Source organism: Colobus angolensis, unplaced genomic scaffold (assembly GCF_000951035.1).
Source record: "Colobus angolensis palliatus isolate OR3802 unplaced genomic scaffold, Cang.pa_1.0 Scaffold56, whole genome shotgun sequence".
Classification (NCBI taxonomy): domain Eukaryota; kingdom Metazoa; phylum Chordata; class Mammalia; order Primates; family Cercopithecidae; genus Colobus; species Colobus angolensis.
The window spans coordinates 3,401,774-3,415,573 of record NW_012119154.1 but is presented as its reverse complement, the minus strand read 5'-3'; the positions used below and the strand labels follow the sequence as shown (position 1 = coordinate 3,415,573).

The 13,800-nt window shown below is 36.2% G+C and overlaps 1 protein-coding gene across 1 annotated transcript in view; it reads left to right on the top strand.

Annotated features, from left to right (window-relative positions):
* GADL1 (glutamate decarboxylase-like 1) overlaps positions 1–13,800 on the top strand; it is a 178,921-nt gene that overhangs the window by 54,678 nt on the left and 110,443 nt on the right. Inside the window, exons 12-14 of the mRNA XM_011961622.1 lie at positions 1,660–1,776; positions 6,437–6,501; positions 6,785–6,866. Coding sequence (XP_011817012.1) covers positions 1,660–1,776; positions 6,437–6,501; positions 6,785–6,866 — 264 coding nt within the window. The remainder of the gene's footprint in view (positions 1–1,659; positions 1,777–6,436; positions 6,502–6,784; positions 6,867–13,800) is intronic.

Here is a 13,800-nt window from a genome sequence, read left to right as displayed (position 1 = left end):
TAGAAGGTTAAATCCAGATTGCGAAAGTTTCATCTCTGGGCTCGTATTTATAGTGAGATCTTTTTTAAAAGGTGAGGAAAACTCATTAATAGACTATAATAGCTTGCAAAGGTATTTTCTCATGACTGTCAGGATGTCATATAGTTTATGAGGAAAAGCCCAACATTAAAGACAGCTTAAATGGTTTTAGTAAATTACTTTTTCTATTGCTTTTAATTATTTTAATGATTGATGTAAAGCTGGTCTTGTTTCCTTTCCGTCAGTGGTATGATAAAGCCATAGTTGTCAGTAGTTTGAATACAGGGAAGAATTTTCAAAACCTTTGGTTTCTCCAGGGCTCTGTCACCTACTGACTTGGCTCTACAAGTTTTGGGTAGATGGAATTGATTCTATTTGCCACAGCTGTCTCCCAAGATGGGAAATGGATTTGTTATATACCATCACTTTGATCTGTATGAGTCGATTTAGAGATGCAAACCATATATTCTTGCTCTGCCCCACTTTCCATTGAGAAATAACATCTTTCTGTCAAAAGTCAGTTAAATTGGAAAGAGTTTGGTTCAAACACAATAATCCCTGGCAGAAAAGGACATAAAAATGTAATGCAATGAGCATGCACTTTATAAAACTGAGGGGAAAAAGTGGCTCCATGCTAAATGGAGAAAAAAATAATTTTTAGAGGCAGTAAACAACTTTTAGAGGCAGTAAACATTCTTGTCACTATTTCTCAGGTGCTCTCCAATCTTAATATTCTAGTTGCTCCCCTCACCCCCACATTTGTCTGCAAGTTTTCTTGCACAGCACCTACACAGCGAGCAACACGTCTCTGCCACCATCCTGGAGCAATCCATTTGGAAACAACCTCATGTACTCTTCCTCTATCTGGTTGGCATCGAGTCCTTTAATGGGGACAAAGCGTGTGACTAGCTTGACCGAGATAACCATTCACTGTGTTTGTGCACCCACATTCTCCCTTCTCTATTTCCCACCAGCACCTGTTCACTCCACGAGATGCAGTCATCAGCTATGTGAGGAGGAATAACCATGATAGAAGTGATACAGATTTTCTTTTCCAGCACATGCCAATGGATTTCTCTGTTGCAGCACCTGTTTTGGAGAATGTATCTCAGTGAGGCTGCCTTATCTCCTCTGATGCTGAATTTGTACCCGAGTATATTCTACATTCTTTGTTTTATAACTGCACTTACTTTACAAGGAGAGAAGCAAACAAGCCTGCATGGTTTACTCCTGGAGCTCTGTTCGTATTCCAATTTTTTTTTTTTTTTTTTTGAGAAAGTGATAGTGATGGCACAAGGGAGGCTAAATGTATTTTTTCAGGAAGAAATTAGGAGTCATACAAAATGTCAGTTTGCTGTTGCAGCTGAAGTTATTAAATTTCTATCTAGACAATTTATAGAAAACATTACAAAAAGAACATGAGAATACTGAAGAATACTGAGAATACTGAAGATGTACACTTGATCTGTTTATAATGCCAAGAGACCACATATTGACATTTAAAAACACCCATTGAATTAATGACTATCTCCAAAAAAACCGTGTAACTCTCTGGATGCATAACCCTTTATATTTTCCAGCTATTACAGGACAAGCTTAGTGATGACGGTGACAATTCTGTGTTTTGGATCCTTCCTACAGGGGACAGCACCGTTTCTTGTCTGTGCCACTTCTGGTACAACAGTGTTGGGAGCTTTTGACCCTCTGGATGAAATAGCCGACATCTGTGAGAGGCACGGCCTCTGGCTTCATGTAGATGTAAGTTCATCTATGTGTACACATCTGTTTCACCTTTGGTCTTTTTGTAGCCTTGGTATGAAATTTTTCTTATTCTCAGAAACTAGATGTGGAGTCCCCAACGCTTTTATTTGTGTTTCACATTGGGGAAAAGAAGTATGCCGCTTTCAGTGAAGTATAAACTAGAAGATTCCAAGGCTTCATAAATTTTTAGTTTTCTGGATTCCATTTTGCTTCTTTCACTCCCATGAGCCATCTTGGGTTCTCAGATCTACTGTCATCGAAGCAGCCTGGTGTAAGGGACACACATCTGGGATGAGGGAGCTGAGAGACTTTGGTTTGAGACTCATCTACCTCTTCTTGGGATCTTCGCCTTTTGGATTTCAATTTCTTCATTTGTAAAGAGGAGGGATCGTGGATGTGGGCTGTAAAGGATCTTTTTGCTCTAAAATTATGATTCCAAACAGCTGGAAAATGCAAAAAGCTACATGACATAATTGCAAGCTACAACTAAAGCAAGTTTTCTCTGGATCTATCAAGTAATTATTTGAGGGGGTTTGAGATAATATACTCTTCACTGTTTTCTAACAAAGCATTGGCTTTAAAAAAATTTTTTAAGTCCTGTGGTTATTCAAAATACATATTTCCTTAAATCAAAGGCAACTTTAAAAATTCTACTTCTCCAGGGTTAGAATCCTGAATTCAGCCAACTATGAACACTTGTTGAGCTTTTTAATTTTTTTTTAAAATTAAAATTTTTGTGTGAAACCAGGAGTTAATTAGTTTGATTCTAACCAAAGAGACAAATGCACGTGGTATTTTGGGACCTTTCCTCTGGTGATAGTTTCAGATCCTCCTTATCAGAAGCAATCTTCTTTGACTTGCTGAGCAAAAGAAAACAGCATTTGGGGGATATATCCACACATAATTTTGTAGTTTAGATGATTTTATGCTTTCAAAGTGTTTTTTTCAATCAAATCATATCATGTAGTACAGTGTCTGTGATATGATTCAAAGTTTACATTAACTATATACTAACATTTGGTAAGAGCAACAGTAGTATAAAGTTCACTAGAGTTATTGCTTCTATTAGTATGCCAATGGCAATACTTCAGGTAGATTATTTGTGACTTCTTAATGGGATTTTAGCATTTGTATCTGTTCATATTTCAACTTGTATCTTATTGATTTTTATAGACTTAGAAGCGTAACAATACATTATATCCTAAAAGATAATATGAAGTGAGCATTTTTTAACTGTGAAAATAAGGGGAAAAAATCAAATACATCAGCAGTTATACCTAAATATTATACTCTCATAAAAGAAACATCACATATGGATTATATAGTTTATGTAGTTTAGAGATTTATGGGGCTTAGAGAAAATTGTGATTTATAAGTATGAATGAAAAGCTCTTTCGGTTTTCTAAAAATTAAAGGTTGCGTCTTTGAAGAAAACATCTTTATAAGGGAATGTAAACCACACCAAATTATCCTATTTGTTCATAGTATGCCCCTCTGGCAAATGCCTATAGTATTAGATTAAATTTGACACAAGCCTATCTGGCTTATTAAAGACAGTGTTTACCCATCCTTTAGTATTGTGGGTGTCAAGTCAATAAAATGTTATTACAGGAACATGTAGCTTATGTTGAAGAAACTTCATATGCCATAGGTACTTCATTAATTTTAAAGAGAAAATATTAACAAATTGCAATAATTGCTTGGACCTGTTGGAAATCTTCTAAATGGCATTTTAAAGCTTTTTAAAAATATTACAAACTGACATTTATCTCTTTTTAAAAATGAAAAGACATTTACTTTTTCTTCTAGGTTTTCAGTAAAACAATGCTGCTCTGCATACACACCACGTTTTATTAATTCTAAGATGCACTTATTTGAAAAAAATTTAACATCTCTGAAATTGGTATTTTGATGTCAATTTTTATTAGTAGTACACAAAAAATGGGGATGCTTACATTTGATAGTGTCTTCAATTTGGTAATATAATGCATTTTTAAACAACCGAATAAGAAAAACTAGTTTTATTAGACTCTTTCACCTCCAATACAGTTCTTCCTTCATGAGGGCAATTGTTATGCTAGCTTCTGTCTGAGAGCAAAATGTTGGACTGGTCTAGCTCTTTTTAAAATCAGAGGTTGTAGCTGCTGGAAGCCTCATTCCCAGCAAAGCTTCCTATTCTTTCACCCATTCTTCATTCCAAGTCCCATAGAAGGCAGCAAACATATTTAAAATTCTGGGCTTTAGAGGCTGCCAAATCTCAATTCCATTCCTTCCTTCACTTCCCTTTCAGGATTCGTTCTACTGTTAATTTATTAACCAATTAAAGACAAATATATAAAAAAATGATATACTGTGGTGCCTCACATATAGTAAGAGCTTAATAAATGACAGTCTTTATTGAGATGGAAAGCCAAACTCCTTCATCATTTAGGTGATTGGTTTGATAATTTCGCAGGTTCTGGAGTTAGGAATTAGAGTAAAGCAAATTAAAGTATGGCATTTACATCAGGGGTGTTTTATTTATTTTTTTAATAAATTTATGGATGAGCTGTTCCTAATCCTGCCAAAGTACTTTGTAAACTGGTGAACTAATACCTTGAAAGAGTTCTTGTGATTTCAAAACTTAAATCCAGTTCACTAGAATTGGGAGATGATTATTTACCTTTCTGGAGAAGGAGTGGAGGCAGAGGCTAGCTCAGGGAGCATGAAGGAGTAGAAGTGTAGGGTATGAGGCAGGTGGAAATGGTTAGCGAGTAAACAGGTGTAACTGAGTAGACTAATTAATCCTTCCTGTAGTTGTCACTGAAAGGTTCTCAGAGGTTGGGCAATAAGAGAAGTGAGAAAAGTAGGTAATTTAGGATTTAGGATATGTAATGAGAGTCAAGAAAAATGTGATATGTAAGTCATCTTAATATTTGCAAGGACCAAGTTCTCAAAATCCAGATCTGGAGATCCTCAGGTGTAGGCTGGGATAAAATTTTCCTAGATGCTGAGGACATTTGCCTTTGTGGCTCAGCCTTAGTCGTACATGGTCCATTGTGAAACCAAGTAAGGGAGAAAATGCAACAGGAAGGGAACTTGACTGACAATACTAAGTTACTAATCCTTTACCTGGGAATCTTTGGGATTTGAACACACAACATCCTGGAAACACATCAGACCTCACAGGCCTCTGGGGACCCCATCGAGTTGTTGGACACTCTAGCCCATGGGATCAAGGCTGGTGCTAATGTGAGGCCAGTGGGATTCACAGGGCTCAAATTTTAAGAAGGATTCACTCTTCAGGCCTTGCAAGAGTCCAGCTCTGAGACTGAGTTCCTCCTTGAATTATGCACCCTACTGACTCATTCACTTTACCCTAGTCTCAGCTGTCAATGAAAGTTGTTTTTAAGTGGGATTTAAGGCCACAAATTTGCTTGTGCTGTACTCATTATTGGCTACCAAAGTGCCCAGCTTTTGTAATATTCTGAGGATCATGGAGATACTTCATTTTCTTTATCTTCCATATCTTTGGTGCATACAACCTTGCCACTTCCTTCTACATATTAAGGTCTATCTATGCCTTTAAATTCCATAGCCAAAAACAGAAGTTGCTACATTCTTAGCAACTCCTGAACTTACCTATTGCCTGAAGCATCTCTGTCACCCTCATTGCACATGCTATACTCCCCACTTTGGCCAAATTGTCACCTTCCTTAAGTAATGGTGTTAACATGACAAGAGAATAGGCTTCGAATCTCAGATCTGATTTTTGTCATTGGCAAGACCTCGGACAATTTACCTGAACACCTCTGAACTTTTTTAGAAGTGGAAGTGATCATAACTCCATTCTTAATGGAATGCTGTAAGGTTTAAATAAACATGGAAAGCATTCAGTACAGCCCAAGCTAGTCCCCTCAAATTCTCAATACAGTTATCCTTTAATGTCCTACAAATTAAAATTTATGTCAGCTCCATTTTCAAGAAACATACTAACTTTTGTATTTCTTGCATCAATTTTTCTCCCTTTGCTCCAGACCTGTTGACTATGGGATTTTATCTGAGCTCCCCTCTCCTTTGCTCACAAAATTTATTTCTTCTGTGGATAACTTCCTCATGTCCCAGGCTTGCTCTCTCTCTCATTTGTCCTTGTTTCATTTGCAGATATTTCTGAAAGCCATTTAGCTAAAATTATCTAATTTTTCATTAACAGATATTTCCATCTAGATCATTCTAGTTGGTCTTCTATCTCCCGTGTCAATAATATGCCTTGTTCATTATGTAGAATGCTAGTCCTTAGCCCATGTCTCATCAAACACTGAATGGCAAAATGTTAGCATTGTGAAGATGTTGTCTATGTTAGAGTCTAAGCTACAAGAGGGCCTATACTTTGAACCTCTTCATCCACACATAGCTCAGTTGGTTAATATACTAGCATATGATGTGTGAATTTATAATTCTAAGGGTCAGTGAGGGCTCATCTGTTGTGATGAGGTTCTGGTTGCCTGAGTAGAACCAGTGATCAGAATTTCCTGGGGTACAAATCGGTTAACAGGACATAAAACGAAATATCAAATAACGTGGATTGAGGTCATCACTGAGGGTTTTCTATGAAAATCCACTGGTAAACAAATAACATTGGAATAACATTGTTTTGGTACTGTAAATATCTCAACAGGCTTCTTGGGGTGGCTCAGCTTTGATGTCGAGGAAGCACCGCAAGCTTCTGCATGGCATCCACAGGTAAACATAGTTTCCTGGTGTACAGCCAACTTTTGTCAGGCAAAGGGATCTCTTTGGACTAAGTGATATTTTGAAAACAGGAAAAAACAAAGTAATTGTTTTCCTTAAATAAACCAAAAAAACCCAAAAAAACAAAAAAACCAAATTCCTTAAACCACTCAGACAAGGGGTTCTGTAGAACAGTAAACTGTATGAGTACTGAATGTAGATACTGATAGTATTCCATTGCCTGTGGAAACTAATTGAGTCCTCTCCCTTCTCTGTCCCTTTGTTTAAAAAATAGGGCTGACTCTGTGGCCTGGAATCCACACAAGATGCTGATGGCTGGGATCCAGTGCTGTGCTCTCCTTGTGAAAGACAAATCTGTAAGTTTTCCTCTTGTGTTCTTTGGGCTTCGAGGGGGTTAAGTCACTGTGTTTGCCAAGGGCTTCATTTTTGCTCACTTTTTGGCGACTTGGGCAAGGTGTAAATTGAAGGTCTTTGGGAAATGTTGATGGTCTCGTAAATGAAAGACAAAAAAGCCTAGATAAAATATTTAGTGATTCTGCTCAGGTAATTGTGTGGATTTGATTTAGGTATTATATAATCTCATTAGTTACAGCAAAATGGTCTCCCTCACCCGCATTTGGATTATATTTTAAAACTCAGTTTTAAACATTGCCAAGATTTTTTTCTCCTTGATTAAGTCTGGGATTTAAGTTATCTTGAAACTTCTGCTCGCTGAGAAAGTGGAACAGATGTGTCATACGTTAAATTGAATACTTAATACGCTTAGCTAGGGCTTAACAGCCCGTTTATATGGGAAGACATTTGTTCAGGGCTGATCATCGAACACTGATTTATTAGGGGATTGCTCATCCCAAATAGTTGGTACTTAGCTTCTTTTGGAATGCTAGAGAGAGTTGGATACTTGTCTGGATAACTGTGAGGCAAGTGGGAAAAAAGTTGAGGCTCCTGTTGGCCGGAGGTATAAACTCTGTGTTTTCCATGGGTTAAATAAGGATCCTTGTGGGAAGTGGCCCAGGCTGGGAAGTGCTACTTCATTCTTAGAAATGCCTCCTCAAGATCTGTGTTCAGCATGTGGGTGATCTTTCTCAGCCATCTGTTTACATTTTTTTCTTAGGGGACTCCCTTTGCCAATGTTAAAGTCATTTTCTGTTTTTAAGGAATTTTATTTCAAATGAAAACTATTTTTAAAACTTGAAACCTAGTCTTGCATGTGTAGCTATTTACAACTTTGTAAAGAAATTGTGATATTTATATGCTAGTGCCCTGTGCATTTTGACATGATCAAACAGAATGTCCATCAGAAACTAGGAACAGGTTTTGCTTCTATAGAAATAGACACCACCAGAAATATGAATCAGTTCCTTCATGTTTTATTAGGTTGGATATAGTTGAATGTATTCAATACCATTTAATTTTTAAATTTAAGTTTTAAAATTGTGGTGTGACCGTATTTGTAACTGAAAGGTAGTTTAAGATTACTATATTGATTATGAACCAAAGAACGTAATCAACTTGCCCATAGGTACACATTTAGGATGGTACAGAGATAGGAATTTACCCAAGTTTTCTTTTGGTCTAGGTATAAGAACAAAAATATATCAAAAGCATCCTTAATGAGTGAGGTATTTTACATGTGCTTTCTACCTAAATCAGACAACATGAATGACAAACTTATCTGTTGGTGTGATACGCTAAGGAGTGGGGAACTTAGACTAAAAATTTTATGACTACTCTTAAATAACTTTCTAGCTTTCATACACACTTTTCTTGTTAAACATTTGAGTAATTTAGCCAACAACTGAATTACATTTATGTACTTGAGGCAATTTAAATTTTTCTGGATCATGTAACTCAACAGGGTTTTATTTTTTTTTGGAAAAAAGAATTCATTCCTGGATCTTTGTGACAATAGTAACCATGTCTATTTTCATGGCAGGAATTAAGAGGTTAGAGGAATTCTATTCATTTTGCAAAGAACTGAGCACTTTCAGAAAGTTACCTGAATTTTTTTTTTTTAAATGAAAAGACTGTTTTCAATTTAAATGGAATAGAAAGCTGAACCATGAGATATGAGATATGGCAATCAGTTTAAGCTTTGTGTTGGCAGTTTTCTATCTCTTTTGTACCTGGTTTCTGCCTGTTATTCTCTCTTCCATATCATTAATTCATTCCATCAACCAGCATAAATGATTTGTATAGGCTAGACACTGTGCGATTCTAGGCTCTTATAGCCTTGAATCATATTCCCCAGAGACAAAAAGCTTATAATCTCACAGAGAAGACAATGAACAAAATGCAGATATTTAATTTTTTAACTGCTATTTTGATAAGTGCACCAACAAATGTCAGATTCTGTTGATTGTAAAAAACAGGCATTCCAGCCTCCTTCTCTTCTTGCCCATCTCGCAATATTCACCTAACTAGCCTCCCCTGCAGTTTCCATATGACGTAGAAATGTCTAATGTGATGCAGGAAAATGTGATGAGGACCTTGAGAAGAATTTTATACAAAAGCATTCTTCTCACATTTTTCTACCTTGAATGCAGTTGCATCAGACTTGATATATGGGTTGTTACCATAAGGCGGTTAGCCTAAATTAAAAAAATTAATATGCACAGAATGACAGAAACAAAGGGAGAGTCTTGGATCGGGGTAATTTTGAAATGTTGCACCCCCAAAACGTGACTCCTTTCAGACTGTTATCAGTGGTTAAAATTAAATGTTCTTACTACTGAAACCATCTCCATTGGGTACAGTTAGTTGCAGCCAAATGCACCCTTGTCTGATATAGAAGAGTATGTTACTTCAGTAATACACAGTAGGGAGATCTATGATGTTCCAGGTGGAAGGAACATCATGTAAAAATTCTTTAAAAATGTCCTTTAAAAAATTAAAAAACTGAAAAAGAAAGTCCATTTTGGATGAGGCATAGAGAATAATGTGAAGATTGACATAATATGAGACTAAAGGATCAAACAGTGGGTAGATCAGGAAGGGTCTTAGAGACTATTGTGATGATTTTAGACTTGATCTTTAGAACAATAGAATAACTAAAAGTTATTGGAAAAGATTTTCATTTAGGACAATGAATTGGAGGGGAACAAGAATAGATAAAAGACTAAAAAAAGGCTTGTAATATCCTATGCCAGAGTTGATGGCAAGAGAGACGGGAAAATGTGTAATTTAGTATACCTTTTAGCTGTCAATTTAGGGCCGAAATATCAACTATTGATTCTCAATTCATTATCAATTATGGGAGATGAGAGAGAAACAGGTGTCGTGTCCATCTCCCTAAATAGAATCATTCATTCAGTTGCTGTATCAGTAACCAGGATACAGCAACTGAATGAATGATTCTATTTAGGGAGATGAAGATCACTGGAGGAGACGAGTTGAGAGTGAAACACCTTTCAGTGTTGCTCATACTAAATGTGAGGTTCTTCTGAGGTATTCAAGTGAGGAAGTCACATATGAGGTTGACATACGGACCCAAATCTAAGAAGTCTGTATGGTAAAGTCTATTACAGAATTGTTGACACATAGATGATATGTGAAGTCATAGGAATGGGTTAGATGCCTTGGGAGGATCCTTGGAATTAGAAGAAAATAAGGTCTAGAACTTAGCGCTGAAAAACTTTAGCATTTAGAGATTAGATAGAGGAGAAAGGTTTCTCCATGAAGGCTGAGTCAGAATGGCCAGGGAGATGGTGGGAAGACCACAAAAGAGTGATGCTAACCAAACAGAGAAGAATATGTAGGAGAGAAAAAGTCATCTCTTTGCCTTACCCCATTGCAAGGTTCATGGCTGACTTTCCTATAAAAGACATTGACAAAAGAAAAGCATAACAAGTATGACAAGAGTCCCCAGACTTACCAAGATAAACTGACACCTCCCCAGTGTTGTTTCTCAGACTCTGTTTCCTTTAAAGTGCTTATAGTTACTATATGCATAATAGTGCGTATAATTACTATTTGTAATTATGACTTCTCATGTAGTATCATTCTCTCCCACTAGAAGGTAAGCTGCATGAGGAGAAAGACTATCATTATATTCACCACTTGGTTGTCAGTGCCTAGCAAGTATTCACTGAAAAGGGAAAAAAATCTAGTATCTATTTAAAAACTGAATGGTTAATTAAATACATTAATCATCCTCAGAAATATCTGCCTTCATGTCAACAGTAACTAAGAATTTGAATTTTTCCCTCGCCCCAAATTATTCCTTTTGAAAACTCCAAGATACAATGATTAAAATTATAGTTGATGAGCTCTATTGCTTAGGTCCTAACACAAGGCTTGTGTTAGGACAATAATTGATTAATAGTGATTTTAATTGGTACTTCTGTTGACGTAAGAGGATAACTCTAGTTTAAAAAGAAAGTAAATTACTTAGTAAATACACTGCTGTTGAGGCATTTGTACCTACAAAGTCCTGACATCCACAATGCTGTTTTCCTGATTGACTGGTAGCTTTTGCATTTTTGATTTCCTGTGTTAGTAAATAGGACTGCTTCAGGAACAAAGCACAGGGGTTGCTCTCAAAGTTGTACTATCTCTAACCCCCTTTGAATCACGGGGATAAAAAGAAAAATCAGGGATTTAAAAAAAAATCTGATTATAAATAGGTTGACTTCAGAGGTAAATGCGGGATTTGCATGGCTGTTTTGGATCAAAGACAGTTTTCATGCTTTGATCTAAAATAAAAGGCAATATATTCTAAGAATCAGTTACATAGATGGAGAAAAATCTCAGTATCAGCTTTTTGATTTTTAGTGTTTATGAGACCGATTTTTTAGTTCAGAAAAAAAAACCCCCAGCAGGTATGAGAACATGAAACATGCTAATCAGATGGCATTTTAAGTATAAATGATTGCTCTTTATTTCTACCTACCATTATCATTCCATTTGAACTCACAATGCCTTTCTGTTGAACCTAGCTGCTACAGAAAACTCAAGTGAATTTTTCTTTACTTTTTTAGAAAGACTATGTTGACAGTATGGGTTAAAAATCATGTTCATTTTTAATATTTTTATTTCAGAAATAATTCATGTTCATCATCCAATGAGTCTGAAAATTCATATAAAAAAGTTGAATGAAAAGCAACACAGAATAGTGATATCTGAAGATGCTTTTTATGGATTTCCCAATGTATATCTACATTTAAATGTGTGCACACCATCCTTCATCTAAAAAATTTGCAGTATATCTTGCTTTTAGCATGCATTTTCTATTTAACAAAATTATGAAAACTGTTTCATGTCAATATGGATGCTATTACAATTTTAATAGCTGCAGAAAGTCCTATCATTTTGATGTATCATAATTAACTTGGCCAACCTTATTGCTGATCAGATGATTTTAATTTTTGTCCATTACAAATTTGGTTACCATCTTTGAGACTAAATCTTTTTGCACAAACTTGAGTCTTACTTTAGCATAAATCCCTAGAAGTGGAAGAGCAGTATCTAGCTTTCATAATGCTTTTTAAATACAGGTTTCCTAATCTTTCTTCAAAAGCATTTACATTCTCATTACCAGTGTGTGTGTGTGTGTGTGTGTGTGTGTGTATACACACACACACACATATATATGCATGTGTGTGTGCATGCATATGTTTTTGTTCTAACCTTTGACATCACAGGCATAGTTTTGTCAATTTGATAGGCAGACATTTGTACACTTACTGACACAGATGCAAACATTTTCCTTCTAATTTTATCTCTTGACATTTTATACCTCCTTCTCAGGGATCTTCTTTGGCTCAGTGTGTATTGACACGCAATTGTAAAATTACCTAGGTTTTAAATGTGAGGCCTTGGAGATAAGCTTGCTAAGGCTTTTCCTTTCCTTTCATCTTCATTCTAGAGGAGGCTCGGAATCTAGACCCTCCCCGCCCCCCCACTTTTATTTTTGGAGAAGGAGTAGCAAAAAAAAGAAGAGTGGGATAGTCATTCAACACATAGTTATTGAGGATGTGCTGAGCCACACACTGCAATGTAAAGAAAAAAAGGAGACTAATGTCATTTCCCAGTGTGGTTGCCAGGAAAAGACAGAATTTTTGCTGGAAAATATAACTGAGAAGCAGGTTACTTAGCCCCATTTTCATTTCTGTTCTGAATGATTGATATTACAAATGACAATTATTACATGCCCGTTAAAAAGTGTGCAAGTAAACAAAGAAAGAAAATACATTTTTCTTTTAAATCAGAGAAACTAGAACAACCTGAATCTGGTTTTGTGGGGATTTCTTTCCTAGCTCTTGCTTTTCTTCACAGAATTCCTATGGAAATGCCATTAGATGGTTTGAAAATAGTGAACAATCTGATCAAAGAAATTTTTTTCTCTCCTGCCAGAGAACACTCACACTTTTATTTAGGATGACAGCCTACCAGCTAATGCAGCAGAAAAAGGGGAAGGTAGGTGTTTAAAACTGATTAGAAGAGAGAAACATTTGACTTGTAGGGGAGATATCAATCTCTTGTGCTTCATGCTGCCATAATCATTCTCCGTGTCTGGGCTGTTCTTGCTTGAGCTCAGAAAATTCTTCCCAGACCTTTCGCGGCAAGGTTGAGAATCAAACACAGAGAACTCATTGATCTCCTGGTTGGTAAATACTCTTTTTAATTCCTGTATTTTAAAACTTATAAGCAACAGGTAATTTTCTGTCCATGAAGTTTTGCAGGTGCATCACGTTAAAAAACATGATTTCATCAGTAATCACAAACACCTCTGTCATTTCTGCTTTCCTTCTCTAAAAGGTAAAGGGATAATGTTAGAACCTCCTGTGTTAAGAATCCATTATCTGTTTCTCCACCAAACCAGTAACATTTTTAGGATTTATTTGTTGGTATTACCATTGCCATTCGTTTTAACAAGATAATTTGCATTTTGCTTTAGATCCTTGACCCATACAGCTCAGTATATTGCTTCTATTGCTGACTGTGGCCCCAAGAGATGTGTTATTATGTAATTGTGATTGTACTACCTGATCTCAGTCATCAGTTACCATCTAGTCATAAATGTGTACCGGTCCTAATGCAGGGCTTGAACTGGGCACCACAGTTCTTAGAATCATCTGTGTAGTACACTGAGAGCTACTTGAGGACAGAATGGGTCTCACTCACCACTATTGCTCCACTACTGAGTATAAAACCCAAGCCTCAGCTAATTCTCAATTAAAAAATGTTTCCTATGCTAAAAACGCTCAATAAATTTGGTATTGATGGAACGTACCTCAAAATAATAAGAGCTATTTATGACAAACCCACAGCTAATATCATACTGAATGG